General features: G+C 35.3%; 1 protein-coding gene across 1 annotated transcript in view; it reads right to left on the bottom strand.

The window, feature by feature from the left end:
* The window catches only part of Col11a1 (collagen type XI alpha 1 chain), a 196,362-nt gene that overhangs the window by 153,367 nt on the left and 18,364 nt on the right, over positions 1 to 24,631 (bottom strand). Inside the window, exons 2-4 of the mRNA XM_051185635.1 lie at positions 14,587 to 14,754; positions 9,886 to 10,099; positions 5,023 to 5,185 (exon numbers count right to left, since the gene is read on the bottom strand). Coding sequence (XP_051041592.1) covers positions 5,023 to 5,185; positions 9,886 to 10,099; positions 14,587 to 14,754 — 545 coding nt within the window. The remainder of the gene's footprint in view (positions 1 to 5,022; positions 5,186 to 9,885; positions 10,100 to 14,586; positions 14,755 to 24,631) is intronic.

The following is a 24,631-nucleotide window of genomic DNA, read 5'->3' on the forward strand; positions in this document are numbered from 1 at the left end:
CTCTGCCACAGAGGGACTCGACCTTCCTAACAGAGAACTCAGAAAAAGATTGTTTTAGAAAATAATTGTAACATAATAAAGTTATTCTAATTTTTGAGGTTTAGGGATGAGAAAAAGTCTAAATATGATGATGCAGTTTCCATAGTGTCTGTTTTCATCATAAGGAATTAAACCTTCAAATATCATGCATTAATCCTATAGCAGTAGAAGTACACATCAACTGACTGGCGATGACAGCAATATTTTCTAACCTCTGAAAAGATAGAAACCCTAGAAGAGAATCACACCAATCCACTGGTTATGCCTTGCCTGGTCTGTGGGTTTCTTTTTATTCATTCTTTTTTTTTTAATCCTGATTTTTGTTCCAGGTATAGAATATAATATCCGAATAAAGAAAGAAATGCTTTAGCTAAAACTATGGAAGAAATACTGAGTCTGTGCATAGACGAACAAGGGAAACAGTTAAAGCATGCAAATGGAATATGAAATAAGAAAGGTAAATAGAAGAATCACCTAAATTTCTATTTTAATTCAAATTTTAAACTATCTCCAAAACTGCATCATGTATCACGATTAAAACCAGTTTAGGAAATACTTAAGAGGAATTAAATCTGCCTCACCCACCTTCCTTGTGGAATAAACAAAATTCTATGAAATACCACCCACAGTAGTTAAACACTCTGCTGGAACTTAGTAGTGGGTGGTAAAGGGTGCACTTCCTTGAGTTTTATTTAAGAGGTTCTATAAGATGTCACAGTAACAACCAGACAGATAATTATGGGAGGTGTCTAGAAAAGAGAGTGTTCAAGCATAGCTTTTTAAAAACCCTGAAATATTCAGAACTGCCAATCACAATATGGCCTTCTATGTAGAAGGAGAATACATAATTGCAGCCCATCCAAGTCATCCTACAAACCTTGGGGAATAGAACTGAGAAAAACCTGACAAAACTGACATTCCAAGAGCTTAGACTCTTCACAAGACTCACACTTAATACAAGTACAAATGCTTTGTCTTCCTGGCACTTACACACATATTATTTTACTCAGCCTATCATGTATTCCTTTCAAAAGCAAAATTTCAAAACTCACTGATAGATAAGCACAATTTATGAGACCAAATAGCATCAAAATTAGAATCAGTATAGCAAGGTTAGAATCAATGTAACAGGATTCTTTATATCTCTGATTACTATGCTTAAGGTTCTAATAGAACAAAGTAAACCTTATGTAAGCACATATGGCTAATGGAATGCAGGTATGAAATAAACACGATAAAATGTGTGACAGATCAATAAAAGTAACAGAAATGGAGTGTAACTTTATAAGAATACCAATTGCACAGACACAGCAGAGGAGAGAATCTCAGTTCAAACACTGGTAATGGAAATTACCCAGACTATGGAGCAAAAAGAAAAAACTGCAAGAATGAATGAATTAATTAATTAATGAGAAAACCTTGGGAGTGTGGTGCAGTGGTATAGTATCTGTAGAGTAGCATGTGTGAGACTCAAGGTGGACCCAGCACACCACAGAAACAATGAGAGAACACAGTATTCTAGAACTATGAGAAAGATCATCTTTAGGGAGTTATGTTGGTGAGACTTGATGGGTGTAGCTTCTGACATTCCCTGGAGACAAATCTCATAGCAACTATCGGCTCCTCTGGCTGTTACATTCTCTCTACCCAATCTTGCTATTGTGGACTGGATATTAAGTAAAAATTATATGGCAGGTGTGAGCACACAGTTTTAATCCCAGCACATAGGAGGCAGAGGTAAGTGGATCTCCATGAGTTCAGGGTCAGTCAGGTCTACAGAGTGAGTTCCAAGCCAGATATCCATTTCCATCTTCTGTGGCTTCCCTCAAACACAGGTGTGAACTTTATAATCATAGTACTACTAATAATAAATGTAAATCTTTCCTAACTCACCACTCATGAGACACCCCAGAGTCAATTTTCCTTAGAAGTATAAGAGTTTTGATGGGTAAACATTAAGATACTGAGGATTAAAATGATAGTGGTTGGTACACATAAGAAACCACGGCTCTAAGGTCTGATTTAATCATGCATTGTTCCCTGGTAAGTCTTTCCTCACATCTTCGAAACATATCATCAGCATGGAAAGCCCAGGCCTCAGTTGGCTGGACACTTGGTGCCTTCATGGAGCCTACATCCACCCCCACCAGCCTCCTCTTAATAAGCTCCATGTTAAGGTGCTATTGTATGTAGAGAGAACAAGCATATTTAAACAGTCCAAAGTGTTTGATACACAAGCAGTAGGCCTGAAAAGAACTCCTGTTTACAGGACAAATGGACCCACTAGAAATGTTCATTAAGATACAGGCCACTACTAGTTACTCTAATGAAAAAATTTATAAAATTATTTGAAATGCCATGCTTTCAAAAGACTTGAAATCATAATGAAAGAGACTGGTGTATATTAATTCAAGAGTAAATGGAACCATAATTACTTACAAATTACAAATATATATATATATATATGTATGTATGTATGTATGTATAGTATGTATGTTCATACTCTACCCTCTCTACCATGCAACTCTTTCCTACACCTATTCAATTATTTTTTCAATTACTATGAAAGATGGTCTTTTGCATGTCTCAGGTGAGAAATGGGGACAATACTTGGAGAAAATTGCATAGGAAGCCAGAACCTGGGATTAAGAATCAGAATGTTCTCCATCCAGAATATGTCTTCATACTTACTATACAGGTATGCCAAAGCCATGTCATATGTACTGTAAATGAATACATTCCATTGAAAGCTCATGAAAACCATTTATAAAAATCTTTAAATCATTTTCAGACCTGTGTACTTTGAATAGGTAAAAGATCAACATATTGTGATGCTAATATAGGCATATATAATGTCTATTTTAGCATGATTATGTCAATCCAGCAGTGTAAAGCAATATATACATGAAATTATATATACTAAGTAAGTTCCTAGTTAAATAAGAGTCACAATATTTCTGACAAAGTGATACTTGCAGTGTTCAGATTAATGACTATTTAACGTTACCATAACAGCAGTATTACTGAAACTACCAAACACTAAAATAATATATATTCTACTATGCATTGTTCACATGATTTTAAGGATGGAAATTCTAAAAAAGCACTAAATTATAAACAACATATAAAAACAAAAGAAATTTTAGTAGTTTTAGGAAAAAACAAATCTGACACTATTAATATCTGATGAAGTAATTAAGAAAAAAAAAGTAGTATTGAACAAGTGTAAGTGTAATTATTTGAAGCATTTATTTTCCCCATGCCCTGTTTTCACATGGACAGAGTCTAGTTTGAAGTTTTATATAGCCACAAAATAACAGATTTTGGTAAATAAAGTAAATAAATCTCTCATGGATCAGCTTTAGATATTTGAATTATATAAATATAAAATCTCATTCTATTCAAACTTTTGCTCCAAAATTTATTCATTATTTTAGTAAGCAAACATAGGGGATTTTCCTTTTTGAATAACTAAAATATGGTGAGAGCTATAAACTTAACATGCAAAGTTTCTATGTTCATTTACATTTAAAAACTAATAATAAATAAATCTCCCTTTCAAAGTTTCATATGGTTCCATGAAACCTCAAAATATAGAGCCGATGTGTAGAGAAATTTCTCACAGCTCCTTGTTATAGTCACTACAAGCTTCATAGAAGAATTGCTTCCACATTATTGTTTTTAATGTTTGAATACAATCTTCAAATTAACACTTGCTGTTACTTCAGAATTTAAATGTTATGTCATAAAAAGCAGTTATTGGAAATGGGGAGGGAAAAATGGAAGAGCAGAAGGGAAGGAACAAAGAGATCCACTAATGTTCTTTAATATCACTTTTTTACAAAACTAGAAAATTAGCCTATGAAACTGGTAATAAACTTTTGAATTAAGATTCTGCAAGAAGTTATAATACCTTTCTATGATAGCCATACATACAATATTTATCCTTTTGTATTCAATTAATACATGATTATATACAAAGAGCATATTATCATTGCATAGGTCCACAATTCATTCATCACTTAATTCATCATAACATAAGGGATTAAAATATTTCATATAGTCAAATGGTTAAGTACACAGTAATGGAAAAAATCATTAATGAACAGTATCCCAAATATAGTACCTGACAATATCATGAATGTTCACTGTATTTAATACTGTGCCCTAGATGATTCATATAAATGCATTTGCACTGGTTTCGCTGGGACTCTGAGTTTACAATCTTTATTTTTAATTTTTACTATCTATATTTGTATACATATGTGCATATTAATAAATGGGCATGTGTAAACAAAATGCATAAATCATATTATACAGCTTTATGAAGTTGTATTTCATAGACTGAGTCAGAGTTTATGTTAATAATGCCTCAGTGCACTCCTTAGAAGAGTCAAGCCTCAGTTCTATTTATATAATAAAAAGACTGAAAACCAAAATATAAGTTACCATACACAATGACTGACAGATGAAAAGAAAGTTTCATGGTGATAATTACTAAAATATAATTGGACAAGCTTCCACCATGACTTGAACTTCATTTTTTAAAGGTTGATTCTAAAACTTAACGTTTATCTTTAGCCACATAATCTCTATTAGAAAACACTCAAAAAGAAGATAGACTATATGCCTGGGATATTTCTCTGAATTAACCTTCTAGAACTGGAAGTGGAGAAATTATTTTCTCTAAGCTGAAGTAATGAGAATAATATTTAAGAGTGAAACAAACTGCCCTTGCCAGGAGAACTGGACACTTGTTTTCAAATCAACCAATCTCTGCAAAGCTTCCCTGGCCCTGCAGTCACCTTTTTCTAATCCTCCACTGGGCCAATAATAGAAAATACCATCACTCCACTCACAGTGAGAGAAAGTAGGTCACCCTTGAGAGCTTTGAACTCTGTTTTACAATGTAATGATTGCTAGTATCATTAGCCCAGTTGACTTAACAAAACTCATCTTAAATTAATGTGATTGATATTTTACCTGAAAAACATCTGTTTCTAAAATTCTTGTTCCAAACACCATAATTCCATTGGTATCGACGATTGATCTCTCACTTCTATCGAGTGGCTTTGTGATTTTCTTCTTACAATCAACAATCATTGTCACAGTTTTCTTCTCTACACTGATTGCAACCCGATGCCACCTGTAAAACCGAACCAATTAATGTGTAAGCTTCAGACTCTGGCTGCCAAATCAACAGACTCATTAGAACATGAGCTTTAAAAGGCCAACAATGAGCTGAAATGGTACAACAGCAGATGTACTCTTATGCCTCAGTGGCTTAGCTAGTGACAGCTTACTGCTTACCCAGGATAGCACCAACTACTCAAAAGGGCACAGGTCTTAAGATACAGGAATGGATTAGGCACCTGTGCTGATAAGGACATGCTCATCCTCTGCTTCACTTTGTGTTCTCTGATGAGCACATCTGACAGAGATTGAGATGGACTTGGGTTTCTCTATGTGTAAATGCTTTCTTCCAGTAGAATTTCATGAGAAAAACTTCTGCTCTACTGATCCCCTGAGACTGACTGTGAAAGGGTCTGTCTCTTGACTGAATGGCTGTTCCATCTGGAGCAGCTGAATGTCCTAATTGTAAAACACAATGTGCTACTCTCTCCTGATCTCCATTTATTTCAAGTGTTTTCATGTTCTTTTTCCACTTTAATTTCAAGACAGTTATAGATCACCACCATGGGCAGGATCCAAAACTGAGACACAATATCTCCTCTTTATTCCAGGTCTGGCAAGAAGAAGAAACATTGAAAGAAAGCAGAGTCAGCGCATGTGTGGAGTGGGAGGCTCGTAATACACACTGTAGCTACTGCCCCAGCTAATTCAGGGCGGTGATGACAGGCTAAGAAGGGGGAATGTGGCCAGCTCTAGGAAGCATGCATGCTCTCTCTGCATCCTAGAAAGGGTTTTTATTAACAATGTCTGGTGCTAACAGAAGCCACTAAGTGAAATTCGCTTGGATTCTTTAAGCCACTGTGGTTTATATTTTCTTCCAAATGAAAAGTGCTAGACTAATATTCCAGAAGTGCCTAAGAGTAGATCCATAAAATAAAATACCCAGAAACTTGCATAAGTGTTCCCAAATGTCTGTTTCGTGATACTTGGCATGGCTACTGGTAACGACCAAGTATATTTCCATACAGGTTTTTTTTTTCCTTTGGTATTTCCACTAGCACACTCAACTAGTGAAGATTTGAGTAGAGAGAAGGATTATATAAGGAGCCTTGGAGGAACTTCATACTCTGAGAGTAAAATTTACACATACTTTATGCCAAGAAGCCTGTGTGCTAAGTTAAACCACTCCTAGTCATGAGGGATGTTCTTTTCATTAGCAGAAAATAAAAATAATTCTAATTGCTAAAATCTGATCTGAACTCTAGACTCAATTGTTTTTTACTCAGGTTAAGCCGTGTTAATGAGATGACAAAAACAATAGAATTGGATAAATATAGCATTTTAAATAATAATAATTTAACTAGTATAAGATTAACTCAGTTTTGAATCTTTAATTGTTCCTTTTCTTTCATGGTATCTATACTGTAAATAAAACATCATGAATTTTTATGATTCTCAGCTCAGTAGAAGCCACCACCTCTCTAGCTTATATTGCTTACTGGTCTTGTGAACCTAGCAACCATCAAAACATGAATGAAGGGGCTGAGAAGGGCTTAGTTTAGAAGATAACTGCTGCATAATTAAGATGTGAGTCCTCCAGCACCATGAAAACAGGGGACCTGGCAGCATGCTTTTCTAACCTCAGTGGCAGGATGGAAGAGACAGGTGTTCATCTGGTGTTTCATGACTAGCCAGTCTATCCTAATCCTCAAGCAAAAGCTCTGTACCAGTGAGAGACCCTGTCTCCAAAAAAGTGCAGCAGAATAGTTCCTGAGGACCGATACCCTAAAAGTTGTACTGGATGTCCTATGGCCTTCATACACATGCCTTCAAGTGCACTTCCACTGCCACACACACATGCATCATGCCATACATCAACATGTACAAAACATGTACAAAGATTCACATATTCTCTCTCTCCCTGTCTCTCTACCCCCTCTCTTTCAGTCTCTCTCTCATACACACACACAACAGAGAGAGAGATGCAAGCCACACACAAATAAATAAATTAAATTAAATTAAAAAGCACCAAATTAAATCTTTGTATTAAAGAAGCCCAGCAAATACTCACAGAGCTGTTCGTTTCTATTCTCTGTCTCTCTCATCTCCCCCACCCCCTGCAAGTTTTGCTTTCTGATCTCCAGTTGCTGATCACAGACTGATCTCTTCACTGTTCCATGCAAACACACCATAAGAACGCACTTCCTCCACATTCTCATGCAAACAGAGACTTACTTCCTGTCCTAGCTTTATAACAACCTCTTCATAATGGACTGCCAAGAATGAAATACTACTACATAGTGCATTTCTTCCTTCGCTTTGATGTAGTTTTATTCACAGACATTATTACCAGTACTTTGCATTTAAGTTTATGTTTCTTTGATCTACAAAACACTAACAATACTCAAATAAACAAGAGTGGAGGGACTTCTCCTGCAGTGTTCATGGCTGCAACACCTGTACCTTGATAACTGCCAGCAAAGTAATAAACAGTATACAAATACTTATGGATTGAGTGGTCAGTTATGATGAAATTTATGACTGTTCTTAACAAACCGAAGTGTATTTAAATGCCAATAATTTTTGCATTCCAGCTGTTATTATGACATTTGATCTTATAAAGCTGTCACATTTTAATAGTCCCCAGAAAAGACCGTAAAACTTGTGCACAGTAAACATCTGCTAATAAATTCCTGAATTAAAAATATATCATGACTCACACACCTAAAGTAGAAACAAACGGGACTTACCAAAAAAAAAAAAAATATGATATCCTGCTATATATCCTGATATACCTATGCTATAGGATTGGTGCCTAGCAGCCCAATAATCACAGAGGCTTCCACCAGCAGCTGATGGGAACTGATTCAGAGACCCAGGATGGATTGTAGGATCCAGGGAGGTCAGGGACACCATGAAAACAAAGTCCACAGAATTAACTAAGCAGTGTTTACAGGGACTCACAGAGTCTGAGTGGCAGCCATGTAACCTGCAAGGGTCTTCTGCATCCATGCTCTGGTTCTTTAGTGTCAGATTTTGCAAGATTCCTAACAATGGTAGTCAGGGTGCCTCTCACTCTTTTTATTGCCCCTGGGACATATTTCCTGCTACTGGTTTGCCTAGCCCAGCCTTGATATGAGGGTATATACCTAGTCTTTTTATGTCTACTTATGTTGAAGTCAGTTGATACCACTGGGAGGCTGCTCTTTTCTGAAGGGAAACTGAGGAGCAACAGTTCTGGGGGAGAAGAGAGGTAGGAGGGAGATGGAGGGGAGGCTGCAGTTGAGATGTATTATATGAGAGAATAAAGAAAAAAGAAATGAGTGAATATTGCTATCTATTGATTTACTCATCATGTGATCAAATAGTACTTTACCACTGTAGAATACATACATAAAACTTCTTATCTATTTCTTAATCATTTAACAATTATTTACTGAGCTTTTCCTGTTTTACTTTCATATTTAATCAAATGTAAAGCTATTACTATCAAAGGTTACACTAAGCGGTTTTTTTGTTTGTTTGTTTGTTTGTTTGTTTCCAGTTAAAAAGACAGTGTAGATGACCTGATCAACCGGGATCTCACGGACCCCAGACTGACAGCTGGGAAACAAACATAAGACCAAAGGAGACCCCTTTTGTCAGTTGAGGGACGTAGGCAGTCTATGGGGCATCTGGCAGTAGAATCAGTATGTATCTTTAGTGCACAAATAGACTTTGGGATTTGGGAGCCCATTCTCTATGGAGGGGCCTAGATATACTAGGAAGGGCCTAGGTCCTGCCCCAAAAGATATGACAGACTTTAATGAACCCCATGGGAGGCCTCACCCTCCCTGAAGAGTGGATGGGGGGGTGGCATAGGTGTTGGTAGGGGGAATGGGAGGATGAGAGAGAGAGGGAACTGGGATTCACATGTAAAATAAAATTGTTTTTAAAAAGACAACACAGATTAAAATATCCCAGCAATATGATGCATTAAGAATATCTTCTATACAACTAACCATGCATGATCATCTCCAGTCCATAAATCTACAGTATAACCCCATACCTAAGGGTCAGGGCACATCACACAGGATTATAAGAGCCAGAACCTGGCCACTTGCTATAAGACAGAGTCTTCTATATATGAGAAGGAATTGTACACATGAAATCTTACCAATCCAGTCACCTAAACAAAACCTGGACAGTGGCAATGCCAGCTGGTGTGCCAGTGTTCATGGGAGAATTCTCACAAGACTCGGTTCCCTAGAGGAAGAGCCCAGGCAATTAACAGCTGCTAAGACAGGGAGAATCAGTCTTATCCAGGAATAAGCTTCATAATATGTTTTCTGTCCTTATACTATATCATTCCCAGAGATTGAACCCAAGTGGACATGCTTGGCTGCAAGTGCCTTTATCCACTGAACCATGAGAACTACTAATCTTCCCTCCTCTCTGTCCTTAAAATTGTATCACCTTTTAATTTCCTGTTGTCATCACTGCCCTGATTTCCTCTCTCAACCACACAGGTTTTCTTTTTCTTTTTCTTTTCTTTTTTTTTTTCAGTCTTTACCTATATAGATTATGTAATAAACTACACTAAAATGGGGATTTTGTAGTGGTCTTTTGGGGTGTTTTCCATCAAGAGCCTCTAGAACACACACTTTATAAAGACTGTTGAATAACTAATGAACATTTTCAGTACAGCTAACACTCTCTCACTGTGTGACTTACTTGCCATCAGCGATGTTAACTGTTGAGAAGAGGGGATAGTCTTCAGGACTGGGTTTTCCAGTATGGTCTTCAAATAGAAAGACAGGTGATCTCCCAACCTCAACCCCAAGTTGCTGAATACCATTTTCATTATATATTGATAAAAGGAAAGCTTGAGTTCCTTTTTTGGGTTTTATTGTAAATAGTATTGAAAAATCTTCTGGAAAAATTCCACCTGAAAAGACAAAAATGAGTTAGAAAGTCAAGATTTCTAAATTGTTCCTTGCTTATAATTTTACCTGAACATTTTGTATGACCCTGATAACTAAATGAAACCAGGAAACAGTTAAACTAATAGTCTAGTTGTGGAGGGAACCATAAGACTATCAAGTTTTCTCTGTGTATTCATCCAAGTTAAGCGTCAAAACCATTTACATAAAGAATAATGATCATGAGAAATGGAACCCATAGTCAGATCATTTCAAACAAGCAGAACACTCCTCTAAAAACAGATTATCGCTTAAGGTGTGTTTTTAATGTATGTGTATGTGAGCAGAGAGGGAATGTGCCTGTGAGTGCCGGTGACTGACCCACCCAATGTAGACACTAGCAACAGAACTCTGATCCTCTAGAACAGTGTGCATTCTTACCCACTGAGTCCCTCTCCAGTCCCTATTTTTATTATTTTAATTATGTGTAACTGTGTATGTGACTGCATGACATACATAAAATTATCTGGAACTAGAATTTCATTCATTATGGACCACCCAATAAGAGTGTTGTGAAGTAAACTCCATGCCTCTTCAAGAGCAATAAGGGCTCTAAACAGCAGAGGATTTTCTCCATCCTTAGAAAACAATCCTCAAATATTTATTTAGTAGCTACTTTTGACATAACCTTTGTATTTCTGAGCTTTGGCCACACTATTCCCATACATGCTCTTTTTAAACAGGCACTGTAATAAGTTAATATAAAGGCATTATTTTCATCATCTATGTAAACATTTAGATCACACAACTCAGTTTCACCATTGAAAAGCATGCAGCAGAAAATCAGAACTGTTAAGTAATGAAGTAATACTATCATTTTTGTTTCCTCTTTCTATGGTCTTATTTGAACTAACTAGCCTACTACTGCCTGACATACACAAGTGCTTACTAAACACATGCTGAATGTATCAATTTGAAGATTGCCTTAATATGTCTCTCTTGGACTATTTATAGTATTATTGACACCTTACATACTATATGCCATTTCTCAAAGTAACAGTAAACATGGTATTTAACTAATATATATATATATATATATATATATATATATTAGGTATGTGGTTATATGTAATACATAATTTTATGTGTATATATATAAACATATCATAATATATATTAGCATCATGTAGGAGAAATTTATTACTTCAGTTAAAATATTATCCATTACAAAGCAGGTGTTTTTTTATGGATTATGTCTGAGCCAATATCAAGAGCTTTCATATTAAATCCATTCATTTTTAATTCATTACAGGTTGACGTGTAAAATAATTCTTTTAAAAGGCACTGTGAATATGACTGCCATACGTTCAAATACCAAAGATGACAGAGATATGCAGTATTGCTTCTGTTCATGATGAGAAGATTCTTATTTGTAAAGATAATATGTTTGCCATCTCATCAAAGCACGATTTATTATAGCCCAAATGTTCTTTTCAAATACACTTGAATGACTGAGGCTGGTTCAGTAACATCATTCAGAAAGGAACTTTATGAATCTGCTACACATAGCAGTGAGAAAGATGCTTCCTGAATGGGAAATCTTGCAAATGTATTCAAAGGGAAACACTGGCATGTATGTGCATAAATTGACAAGTAATATAGTAAAATGTTGAGTATTGGGCTGTTGAGATGGCTGCCAAACCTGCTGACCTGAGGACCACATGGTAGAAAAAGAGAAACAACATAAATTGCCCTTTGTCACATACACATGCATACATGTATACACACAGAGACACACACACACACACACACACTCATATAAGTGAATTTAGACATAAACATAAAAAAATGTCATTATCCTGGCTCTTGTCAGATCCATTGGCCATAAGATATTTTTGCCACATGTTCTTAGATTATTACATAACATCCCTTAACTGAGCTAATGATGTAGACTGAACTCTAGAGCTCCAATGAAAATCAAGTAGCATGCCACCAAAAAAGTGTTAATTAATGTTGACTAATATTTGTTGTTGTTAACTAATGTTGACTAATAATGCTGTCTTGTATTTTTAAGTTAATACTATACAAAATTCCACAATAAAAAGTATTTGTTTTCAATTTCTCAAGCTGTCATAAAAATCTTTCAAACTACCTATAAAATCATCATTTTTAACCAATTGACATGAATTATACATGTGCCTATATAAATGTATACTGTTCAACTGGAATTTTTACTTGGTATGATAATTAAACCCAGGATATCATATATACTGCTCAAGAACTTTACCTTAAGTACATCTCTGTTTTCTAACTTGATTTAAACCTAACAGGAAATTTTAGTCTTATTTGGTTTTAATGTCATAGTTTTATGAAAATCAGTAGGAGAGAAATCACAGAAGTAAAATGGAAAGAAAAAGTATAAAGCACATCACTTAACAACACACTTTTTTTTTTTTTTTTTTTTTTTGCTATCCTATTGAAATAGATAGCCACGTAATTCAGTCTATTACTGAAGAAGGCCCAAGTTAAATAAATTCAAGTTGTCCATGATCTCATAATGAAAAAAAAAAAAAATAAGGCATTAAGACATTATGATCTGGGTGGAAAATACTTTGTACATTTTAACCAAAAAAGTGAATAAGTCTATGTAGAGATATTCAAGAAAGGTGAGACATCAGAAACAATTGTACTCATTTAAGAGTAAGGGGACTGTGTGACATTTTAAAAATCTATTGAGTTTGTGAATTTAAGTTCTGAATACTCTAGCTTGTTAATACAGTACAGATACTACACTACAATAAATATGTGAAAAAAACAGTCATCGATACATAGTGTTCCCATCAAATATAAAGTTTTACATCTTTTAAAAATTCATATTTTGAAATATAAACACAGAGTTTAGACATGCTTAATGACTATTTTTAAGAGTGTCAGTGTTCAGTGTTTGATTGTATATTTATCTAGAAGAATGTGACTATAATAACTGCCATGATTATCATAGGTTCAGCCACAACTCTTAGAATAGGTTTTTAATATCAACAGATGTTGTTCTAATTAATAAATAATAGGTAAAATGGCCTAATAACAATGATCTTGAGTTGAAATTTTGTTCAATATTTTTCCAAGCAGAATGTATCTTTCAAAAATTTCTATTTGTTTTCGTGGTGATGATGTTCCAATAATATTCTATACGATAACTACAATTATATTTAAATACATCATATGTTTGGGTCTAGTACCTCAAATGGTTAGGCGTTGCTCCCTAACTAAAATACTCCTCTATCCAACTCTACATCTAGGAATTGAACTTAAACATCTTCTTCCTTTAGTGGTTATAAATGTGTAAGTCAATATATAGGTTTTTCTGCAGGATATTTATATCAGGTATTCCAAAGGCGGCAATGAGAATTTGAAAACAACATCTTTATTTAATTTAAAAGTGCAATTTTCAGATCCTCCGATTTTGTCTCATCCTGGAGCTCTGGAAGACATATATATTTTGATTTTGCAACAATATATTAATTTCTCTTCCTGATAGAACTCCATTCTTTCAAGATGGTTGTTGAAATATCCAGTCCTCCAGCTGTGTTCACTAATTTGATATTTATAATGGTGAGATTATACTAATTTTAATTATTATTATTGAATAATTTCAGGAAATTCTCCTCTCCAATAAGGGATGTACATGAAATGCCTATCATAGGAGTCTCTAACTGAAATAGTTATTGCTAAAACCATTGGCCAGAACACGAGTGCTAACCAGGGTAAAACATTCATGCACCTAAGTTTTGTTAACTGTAGTAGAAGAAGATTCCACAGGCATACATAATAACTCTCCATGAAGAAATGATCAAACACCAAATGAATTAAGTTAACTACCATGACCTTGAAATAATTATAAAAGTATTACGGACCTAATATTTTAGGAACATTTAACCATTAATTTTAAGTACAGTCAATTTTTCATTATAGTATTTTGTGTCAATATTTTGCTTTTCTTCACCAAAACTTAATGAAAGTCAGAAAATAAAATTAGAAATTTTAATGAAAGTCCAAGATCAATGTGTTTTTCAAATACTTTAGAACAGAGTATGGTGGTTCTGCAGGAGGCTATCACATAAAGTTCACTAGTTTACTAGTTTGCGAGCAACTAGTCTGGCACACATAGCAGAAAGAAAGAAAGACACACACACACTCTCTCTCTCTCTCACTCTCTCTCTCCCTCTCAATCAATCAAACAAAGAAGCAGAGAAATAACAAACAAAGGAAAGAAGGAAGAAGGTAAGCAGTATAATGTCCTTCCATGAAAATATTTTGTTTATAATATTGAATTCCTTTATCATATTTTCTGACTGACTTAAAATCTGATGCAGGAAGTCAGATATGAGTTCTTCAGGCAGTAAATGAACAGACATCATGGAGAATTAAATGTTAAAACTAATAAGCTAAAAACAGAATAGAGGTAGTAGTAAGAACAATAATAGCAACAGGAACAAAGACAAAATGAACATACCTGGAAAGAGCTGTTTCGTTGGGGCACTGATTTGTGCTTCCTCTGTAACTCTGTAAGCAACATCTGAATCTTTAGAATTCTTTCTGTTTGTACAAAATCCTGTTGTTTTAGATATCCCCACTGGAGAATTGTGAAAATCTAGTGCTTTTAGTATATCAACTGGAGCAGCTGAAAAAATAAGTGAAAATAATTGAATAGTTTAATATAAAAATACTTTTTAGTTTCAGTATTTAATTATTGCATTTCTTATGTAACAATTTTATAATTATATAATAGAATGCATTCTGATTGTTCTCTCCACCTACCTTCTCTTATTCCCTAATTATTCCAAAACTTCTTCATCCCCACCAGTTCCTTTCTCAGATTTTATGACCTGTTTAAACAGTGCCACGTATACGAACATTAGGTAGATCCATCCATGGGAGCTAACAGCATCACAAGCGAAGTCAATAACACCTTCTCCTCTTCCTGAATCTATTGGTATCAGATGTCCCCTAACGTGCAATCTTAACTCCTTGTTCTAAGAGCTTTAGGAAATTAATATCATAAATTATCTCAAAAAAAAAAAGAAGGAGCATATAACCCCAAACCCCCAATAGTTATATGTCCAAAGAATTCAAAGTAACTTTACTATGGCATTATTCATTATGGCAAAAGTATAAAGCAAAGCAAGTCTCCTGTAAGAGGTAAATGAATGAATTCTATTTTAGTCATTAAAAGTAGTGAAGTCCCAATAGAGAAAATGACCTGACTAGCTTGTGGGGTGCTGAATATAGTGAACCCATCACAACATGGATGAAGCTTTGAAATGGAATAAACTAGGAAGACAAAGACAACTGTGGTTACTTTGGACTTTCAAAATCCCTGGTTCAAACAATGCATTTAGTCCACTGAGTCAATGCATGAATCAAATGGAGTAGTACTTGTTTGCAAATGGAACATTGAAACCCATAATGTCAATATGCTTATGGTGTATTAGCTAATATCTGTATAAAAAACAAATAAACAAACAAACATAAATGTTCCAAGTAGTCCATGTACTGACCAATTTGTATTTCATCAAGCCTGAAACATTGCAATTCTTAAATTATTGAAATTCTAATGGAACCAGCACTAAAATGTTTCAATAGGTAGGTAAGAAGGCATGTCTCCTTTTAGGAGTATGCAAAAACTGTCACTTTATTCATTTATGACTGAGAGTTCTAGCTCATACAAAAGTGAGCCCTTAACAGGCAATACCACCACACTGCTCCTCTTAGGATGTTGTTTATGCAAGGACTTGGTCAGAAAGAAATTGGGATTACTTCTAGAAATAAGGACCATCATCACATCTCTTCACAAAGGGCAGACTAACCAGCATCTGGCTCTTCAAGAACTATCATCTCAATAAATACTTACTTATAATAACAGCCAACATGGCACAGAATATATGAATGCGCAACCAAATGAGAGTTGTGAAATATTTGTGCATGATCATTCCCTTAGCTTATTAACTCAAGGAGCACTGACTTCTGCACATACCAACCTACAAAGGTGGAGCTTTATAGACCCTGCCTCATAAGGTGTCATGAATATAATTTGGTCTAATAACAAATCTATGTGCACCTATGACATGTAGCTGACAAATGAAAAATCCACATGCTATTCAACCTAGCATGTAGTGTAATTATTAGAAAGAAAAATATCTTTATGTAAATAAGAGTGGCTGAAGGGATCAACTATAGTAGTCTTTTAGTTCAGTCTTTGAATATTTGTTTTGAAATCTGAGTAGCATTCGAGAAAACCTTGTTTTCACTAGTCCTGCTACAAAGGGTTGTTGTTAAGCTATTCTTGCTGTCTTATTTTCTCATGTGATAAAACTAAGAAAATAATATCTATACTAAGAGCCATGTCCAAAGACCTTAATATGTGTCTTGTCACCAGGCTAGTTCCTTAAAGGCACAAACCTTATATGCCTTTTCCTGCTATTTTGCAGAGGACAAAACAGAGCATCAAAGACTAAGCTAAGGATATTCTCAAGGTCTGTGTAAATCTTGAGCCTGTTTTTTTTTTTTTCCTCCCCATTCTTGCCATAATAACCCACAGATGAAAACAACAAAAGAAGACTTAAAAGGTACTTAAAATAGGCTGAAATTATCTTAAGCCAGCTAATTGATTCCTGATGTTGATATTTACTTTAGATTAAACTCAATTTGCTTTTTAGGACAAGTATTACTCTAAAAGAGAATGTGATTGAAAACTAAGGCACATTATCTGCTTATTTTATTTTATATTCTTGCTCAAAGATGAGCAAGACTTCAGAGCAAACTGACTTCAGCAGAATGTAGAAGGCTGCAATTCCATGATAAAGGGCATCAACAGACAGTGCATAGGATGGGGCACAGCTTCCCTTCCTTCACAGTGACTTCTAACACAGGGCATCTACAAGTGCACAAACACTTATCCTTTTCTAATTTGAAATTAATGTAATAATAGCCCCCTCCCATTGCTGTATTCAACACAGAGACTACTATCGATGTCTGACAAATTTTTCATAAGGGACAGGATGTGATATCACCATTCAGTCTCTAATTCACAGCAAAAAAAAAAAAAAAAAAAAAAAAAAAAAAAAAAGGAGTGTCAAATTTTTTTTATTTTTTAAAGATACAATTCAGCTTTTTAAAAAATCTATTTTTCTCTTTCTACTGAACAGAATGATAAATTAAATCATTTTGAAATTCTGTGTCTTTCTTGATCTTGTCATTCTGAAAGCCACAGTATTTACTAAACACTCACAATACAGATTATGTTGCTTTACACACATATGTACATGTATGTGAAAAAAAAATTCTACCTTTCTTAGTTCCAACTGTTTAAAGATAAAAAGCAATCAATCATTATGTGTAATTTCAGTATATTTGAAAAAATGCAATCTTTATTATTCAAAGCTGCTCTTAGATGTTCCTAGTATCATTAAGCATTTTCTGGCATATGTCATTCAGTCAGTATCTCATTCAGTAAAGTTTGCCCTTTCTTCAACTATATACTATAGGTTTACCAATCAGGACTACAGGACACAAGAGCCTGGTCATTACCAAAGACACCATTTAAAGGGCTTTCCCCATCCATGTGCATTCTACAGCTTGATTGACCTTCCTAATTCCATAGTTCAAAGTACTCTGCTGCTTAAATTCCTTCAGTAAACCCCACTGACTTCCAGATGGTATCCACATTCCACATTCCTTGCAGAGAAAATCTTGATGGTCTGGTCATATCCAATTTTCCTCTTAGTTTCAACCTCCCTCCCACCCCAACCCAGTGCATGTCCATTCCGATGTTTTACTGGCCCAGAAATACTGCTACAGCCATTGATGTAGAAATACTAGTTGAGATTTTATAGACAAAAAATATAGCACATACTTTTCTCTACTCAGATACTCTCCACTATCCAAACCAATTAACACTACTCTGAGTGGGAAGGAGGAGAAAACCAAGCTGGTAACTTTAAAAGGCATTTTCTCTCTTCTGAACCTTAGTCTGGTGTGCTTATCCTGGCATTGACCATTCACACTTACTTGCCTGTCCTTTGATTTGTATTCTCAAATTAAAAGATAATAGATGTGTACCACACTCACATACACATACATGAACACACACACACACACACAGGCACACAAGCAGAGAAAGAGAGAGAGGATATAAAAATACTGACAAAATGAGCAAACTACACATGAAACTATAAGGAAATTACTTTAAGTGTCACATACTTTCTCCTCAAGAAATAAAAGACTTGTAAAGGCCTTAATGCATTTTCTGTGTGTTCTATTAGCCTCTTAAACATCCCCTTCAATTCAGCAGTTTGTTCCTTTGTTTTTGATCTTGTATTTCTGTTGACTGCAGCAGACATATGGATCACACCTATCTAATCAATATTTTGATTGTGCTGTTCCTTTTGTATTTCTTCCCTAACCTTCTCCATATACGTGTGTGTGTGATATAGTAATTGAAATTCTGACTGCTTCTGAATTCCACCTCTGTCATTTAGTGTCTGTATGGGGTGAACACACAGAAAAATATTACACTCTTTGTACCACAGTTTCAAAAAAGAATAGCAATAATTAAAAGTCTTGACCTCAATTTGTTGAAGCTTTGGAGAACTGGCTTGGAAGATGGTTCTAATGTTTAACACTGCTTTCCTACATAGATTTTTATATGGTACCCAGTATAAATATGGTTTCACATTTTAAATGGTGTCAGACTTGAGAACTGTATGCAACTTAAACTTATTATCCACACAGGAACTCCGGGAAACAGCTACACTCTTTCATTTATCTGTTACCCACATCTCTTTTTACACACCAAAGCCAGTTCTCCATGACATCAACAAAGTCTATACAGATCATAAATATCAAATTAGTAAATTTTTGAGTTCTCTCTCTCTTTCTCTCTCTCTCTCTCTGAATTGGGATTGGATTTAGGGGCCCAGGCATTCCCAGCACTCAATTGACTTATATTTTATTTTCTGTTTTCTGAACAAAATCTTACTAATTTGAGTGGGTTGGCTTATCACTTACTTTTCCAGAATGACACTCTGTTTATACTCCTTCTGCTTTGTCCTATGGATTAACTGGCATTATAGGCATATACCACCAGGCCAGCCTAACATATCTTTCTTCTAGTCCTTAGAAACACCAAAAATAATTTTTGTTTTTCTCAGATGAATGTAATGTATAGCAAGTAATGAGATCTGGCACATTTAGATTTACTAAACATAATCATCTAAACCTACAACACAGAATCATTCAGGAAATCTTACTCCTTCATATAGGCTATGTGGCCCTATTATAATGCCTCATGCTCCCCTAAGTAACACATTAGTTTCTGTTTGTTTAATTATCTCATTGAGACTCTATAGTGTGTTTATTCAGACATGAACTATGTCACAGAATGATTTTCTGTTACACAACATTTTTTCAACCATTCCTCTCCTTCCTTGACCCACAAGCCTCAAGTAAGTAAAACATAATAAATGAAAAACAATTTTTAAAAACTACCATTCTAATACTATGATATACCATATTAAACCATGACAGAAAGTGGCCATATATTATAATTTACTGACTACCAATATTCTGACAGCTTTTCAAAACTCATAACATTTCTTAACAAAAGTTATCTGCCAACTCTATATTAAATTAACAACTCAATTTCTGTAGCTGAAACTGTTTGAACTCAAGCTCAGACTCTATTATCTTTCTGGATGCACACATGTGTATGTTAATGCCCATACCAGCGCTTGTGGTTGTGTGTGTGACATAAGTTAACATTGCTTGGCTTTCTCTAACACTCACTATATGTTAGCAGACAAGATTTCTACCTAAACCCAAAACTCACTGATTCAGAGATGAGCTGCATTGCAGTTGAGCTCCTAGGATCCCACCTGTCACTATACACCCTTACTAAGTGCCAGAGTTAAAATTCACCCCAACACCTTCAGTGTGTACATGGGTGCTGAGGTTTTGAACTCGGGTTCTGCATGCTGTATAGCAAGGACTCTCTTCGCCAAGAGATTTCTACAATTCCAGCAGTTAAATGACTTTGTGTAAACTACTTAAACCCTCCCCAAATTACTTTATGCAACTTAACCTCATTTTTGAGAATTTAGCATGATAATGAATTTTAATCCCTGAGAAAAGAGGCTGAAGCATATAAATATTCATCAAAAATGACTGCAATAATGATTGTTTTCTAAAAATTCCAAACTTGCTGAACATTTCTAACAACTCCATTAAGTATAATCCATGCTTCTCTAAGCCATAATTAATCTGATTGCTGTTATCTGAATTTACTGCCTACATTAGGAAATACTTTTTGCAGTAGAGTAGAATAATAAATGGCTTTATATCTCTATGTATTGACCACATATCCTCCATAAAAATTGTTTTTGGTTGCCTCCCAGAACTCGAAGATAGAATTCTACTGCAAAGGACACCACACACTTCAGATACAGGACTAGAGAAATTAACGTGGAACTGACCTGAAAGCCCATGCAAGCTGCTATGGGAAACAAAAATCAGTCAGCATCACTACTCAGCTGTAAATCCTATGCCCACAAAAATGTTCAGCCCAGAAAAAGTCCCTTTAGTGCAACAGTGGCATTTACTTTACCTTGGGGGTAACCAAGAACTGAGTAATTAGACTTAGTGCCTGCTCCATAAGTGGGAATCCATGCCTGGTGAGGTCACAGACACACAGGTAAGTGTAGATTGCACACCTCATCAAAAAAGCTTCTTTTAGATCAAATGGAGCCCATATATAAATCCACAACTTCAAACAAAGAGCAGTCATCCTAAATGAGGTAACCCAGACTCAGAAAGACAAATAGTGCATGTTTTATTTACATGTAAATGTTAGCTTTTAATTTTTTCATATATGTGTTTACATGTAAATAACCACAGAGCTTAGGTAGCTAAAAAGTGATCAGAGCAGAGGAGGAGATCTTCCAAGGTAAAGAAAAGAGAGTAAGAAGAAAAGGGGAAAATTAGACAAGGAAGATAAAATTGAGAGGTGGATGGGAAGAGAGACAGAGCAATGAAGAGAATATGAGGAGGGACAACTAACACTAAAGGTCCTTTGAAAAAACACATAGAAATCCACTTCTGTAGATGCTTTCTAAATTACATATGCATACATGAAAAGAATTTAAATGGAGTCACTATAAAATAGAGGATATAAAGTCTCAAGTAGATATCTTATGGCACCAAGTAAAACCTCCAGTATCAGGAATGGATTTCATTTTGTTAAATAATTTGCCAGGAGTTTCCCATAAACATCCCCTCAAAAATCACAGGATATCACAAGGCTACTGGTTATTCTCCAAAACCTGGTGGTATAGCCCTACTGCTGAAAACAAAACAAAACAAACAAACAAACACTTATGTCACAGAATCACAGAACTTGGAAATATCATGATGATACCTAACTAGAAACTCAACTTCTACTGAGTAGATTCATGATTATGGAAAGTTCTTTGTAAGAATATTACCAGAGAAGACCGGCATTGATGGGAGATGTCATTCTGTGAATATGTTTCTCATACTGGTTAATGAATAAAGCACTGTTGGCCAATAGGAAAGCAAGACAGGTGGGACTAGAAGACTAGGAGGAGAGAGGAAGGCGTAGGGAGGTGATCCAAGATGGAGGATGGAGAGAGCAGAATGCCATCTCCTCTCTCCAGTAAGATGAGACCACATGGAAATACTTAGATTAATAGAAATGGGTTAATATTTAAGACAGAGCTAGCAAATAAGAAACATTAGAAACAGGCCACCAGCATTTATATATAATACAGCTTATCTGTGCGTTATTTGGGGCTGGTGCAGCAGTGGGGCTACAGGCTGCAGGAAAAACCTACTCATAACATAATGATGTCCAACGCTGAAGTACTTCCACTCAAAACTTAACAAAAGCTTAAAAGTTTTAAAAACAAAACAAAAACAAAGACAAACAAGACTTCTTAGTAACAGCATTTTCTTGGTTGTACTCTGTTTTGCAGAGAATTTCACAGCTCCTTTAAGGGAGATTTCCTGACTCAGCTTAAGCAGCAAAAAAAAAAAAAAAAAAACCTGCAAGGCTTTTAAAGAGCTCTGCTAACATGCTGCTGGGTGGCAGTGTAGACCAAGGCAGTGAGAACAGCTCTCAGTTCTGGCAGTAAAGGTACCTGTTGCCATCTTGGATAGACCGCGGCAAACACAGCTGTGGCTTTCATTTTAGCAATGTTGTTGTTTAACAGATAAAAGACTCATGGCCAGAAAAAGATAAAGATTTACAGTTAAGACAGATTCACATTAAGAAAATCTGTTAAAGGTTTTAAAATATACATAGGCTTGGGACAGAAAGAGAAAAAGAATAGAATGGTTTTAAAAAGACAGAATAGCTCAGTGTGGTAGCACACACCTTAAATTCCAGTAATCAGGAGGCAGATGCACGCAGATCTCTGTGATTTCAAAGTAAACCTGGTATACAGAATTAATTCCAGGACAGATAAAACTTACACAGAGAAACCCTGTTTCAAAAAATGAAAAACTAGAATTAGAAGGAATAGAGTAACAAAAAAGCCATATAAATATGGAGAGAATCTGGATACTATACTCTATTCTGTTGTCTTTAAATTGTTTGACTGCTGAGAAAATAACAACTGTTGAAAGAAATGCTGCTGGATTAATTCAATTTATATATTTTAAAAATGCTTTTACTCAAAAATTTAAATCTAAGGATAGGTTACTGGGGGAAAGGATTTCTATTTTTGTTTCCACAGAAAATGAAAAGCTATGGATTCCTTTCAGACTAACATGGTTTGATTAAGCCAGACCGCCTGAAACAGCATCCCAGGTGATCCAACATTCAAAACAGTTGGGACAAGCCAGTCTTGCAGACTACAGCCAGCATTTCTGAATCTTCTTAGGATCCCCATGACAGTGCCCCCTACCAGAAGGAAGCAGTTTGAAAATAACGACGCCTAAATTCCCAAATATTGTTTATAAATGTTTGTTTTCATGTAAATAGGGTTGGTTATAAATGGTTAATTACCACAATCAATCTATTTTTAACGACAAAAAGGGGATTATAGTATAGATATGAATACTTTGTTTTGGGATGGATTTCATTTATTTATACAATTTAAGGTCAATTTTGTGATAAGTATATTTCTCCTCTTGTTTAGGTATTGTGTTTATATAGCTCATTTAAAAATCTAATGTATAATTTAGGACAGATTATAGATAGTTACCTATGATAGTCAAAACTTAGAGTTAAGCTAGTTAGGTTTTCAAGATGTATTTGAGATGGATAGGCATTCTTCAAACTTTTCAAATACCTACAGAATATGACATTTAAAATGGCTTAGAGTTTTTCTTAACAATGAGGGACAACTGCTCCTAGCAACACCACCTGCATCAGAATGGAAGATGGATATCAAAGAAAGTCATTATGGAGTTTGCCTCCAATATGGCAAGACTAGCCATTTGGGCAAGACATTGCTCTTGTCTGGACTGTTTGACTTTATGCTGTATAAACTAGACAGGCAGGACCTACAGGAAAGTGACTACTGATGCAAGATGGACATTGCTACAGGGTTCTTGCTTCATGGAAGAATCTGCCAGACATTCTGCAGGAGAGAAAAATGACTGACAAACTGCCAATACAGATGGACAATTTAAAGTTTCCTGCTTTGTTGAGGAGTCTGCCAGACACACTATGGCCTATATGATGAAGATGGAACTTTACAGAAGAACTTGGGGTGACTGACCAGGCAGTGAGTTGTCTCTGTCATTTCTAGAGTTTATATATTATCCTACTGCGGTCTTTGAAGGAGTTGAAACAAATAGTTATGGTTATAGTTTTCCTTAGTTAGGATTAGAGATAAATTACACATAAGACTTTAGATTCACAAAGATGGGATAGATGGTGAAATATTTTCTTTAAATCTTTCTAAATGTTTTTGAACTAAATATTGTTAACTGTTTTGGTATATATTTTACTATGTTAAATTTAAAACCCTTTTTATTTTAGACAGAAGAGATGATGGGAGGTGTCATTCTGTAAATATGTTTCTCTTATTGGTTAATTAATAAAGCACTGTTGGCCAATAGGAAAGCTAGATAGGTGGGACGAGGAGTCTAGGTGGAGAGAAGAAGGAGTAGGGAACAGATCCAAGAGGGAGGATGGAGAGAGAAGAACGCCACACCCTCCCTCTCTCCGGTATGATAAGACTTGATTAATAGAAATGGGTTAATGTTTAAGACAGATCTAGCAGATAAGAAACTAGTAACTGGCCAACAGAATTATATATTAATACAGTGTCTCTGTGTGTTATTTGGGGCTGGTGCAGTAGTGGGCCCAGGCCAGCGGGGGTGGGGAGAAGACAACTCATAACACAGCTTAATTAATATCATCCATGTAAAAACTCTGTAATTTATTTCAGTAACCTGTATGCAGGATATACTGATAGAGTGGTAGCACAAATGTTATTGGAGTAATTAACTACTTTTTGATAGGTTGTAAGGCT

Source organism: Phodopus roborovskii, unplaced genomic scaffold (assembly GCF_943737965.1).
Source record: "Phodopus roborovskii unplaced genomic scaffold, PHOROB, whole genome shotgun sequence".
Classification (NCBI taxonomy): Eukaryota; Metazoa; Chordata; class Mammalia; order Rodentia; family Cricetidae; genus Phodopus; species Phodopus roborovskii.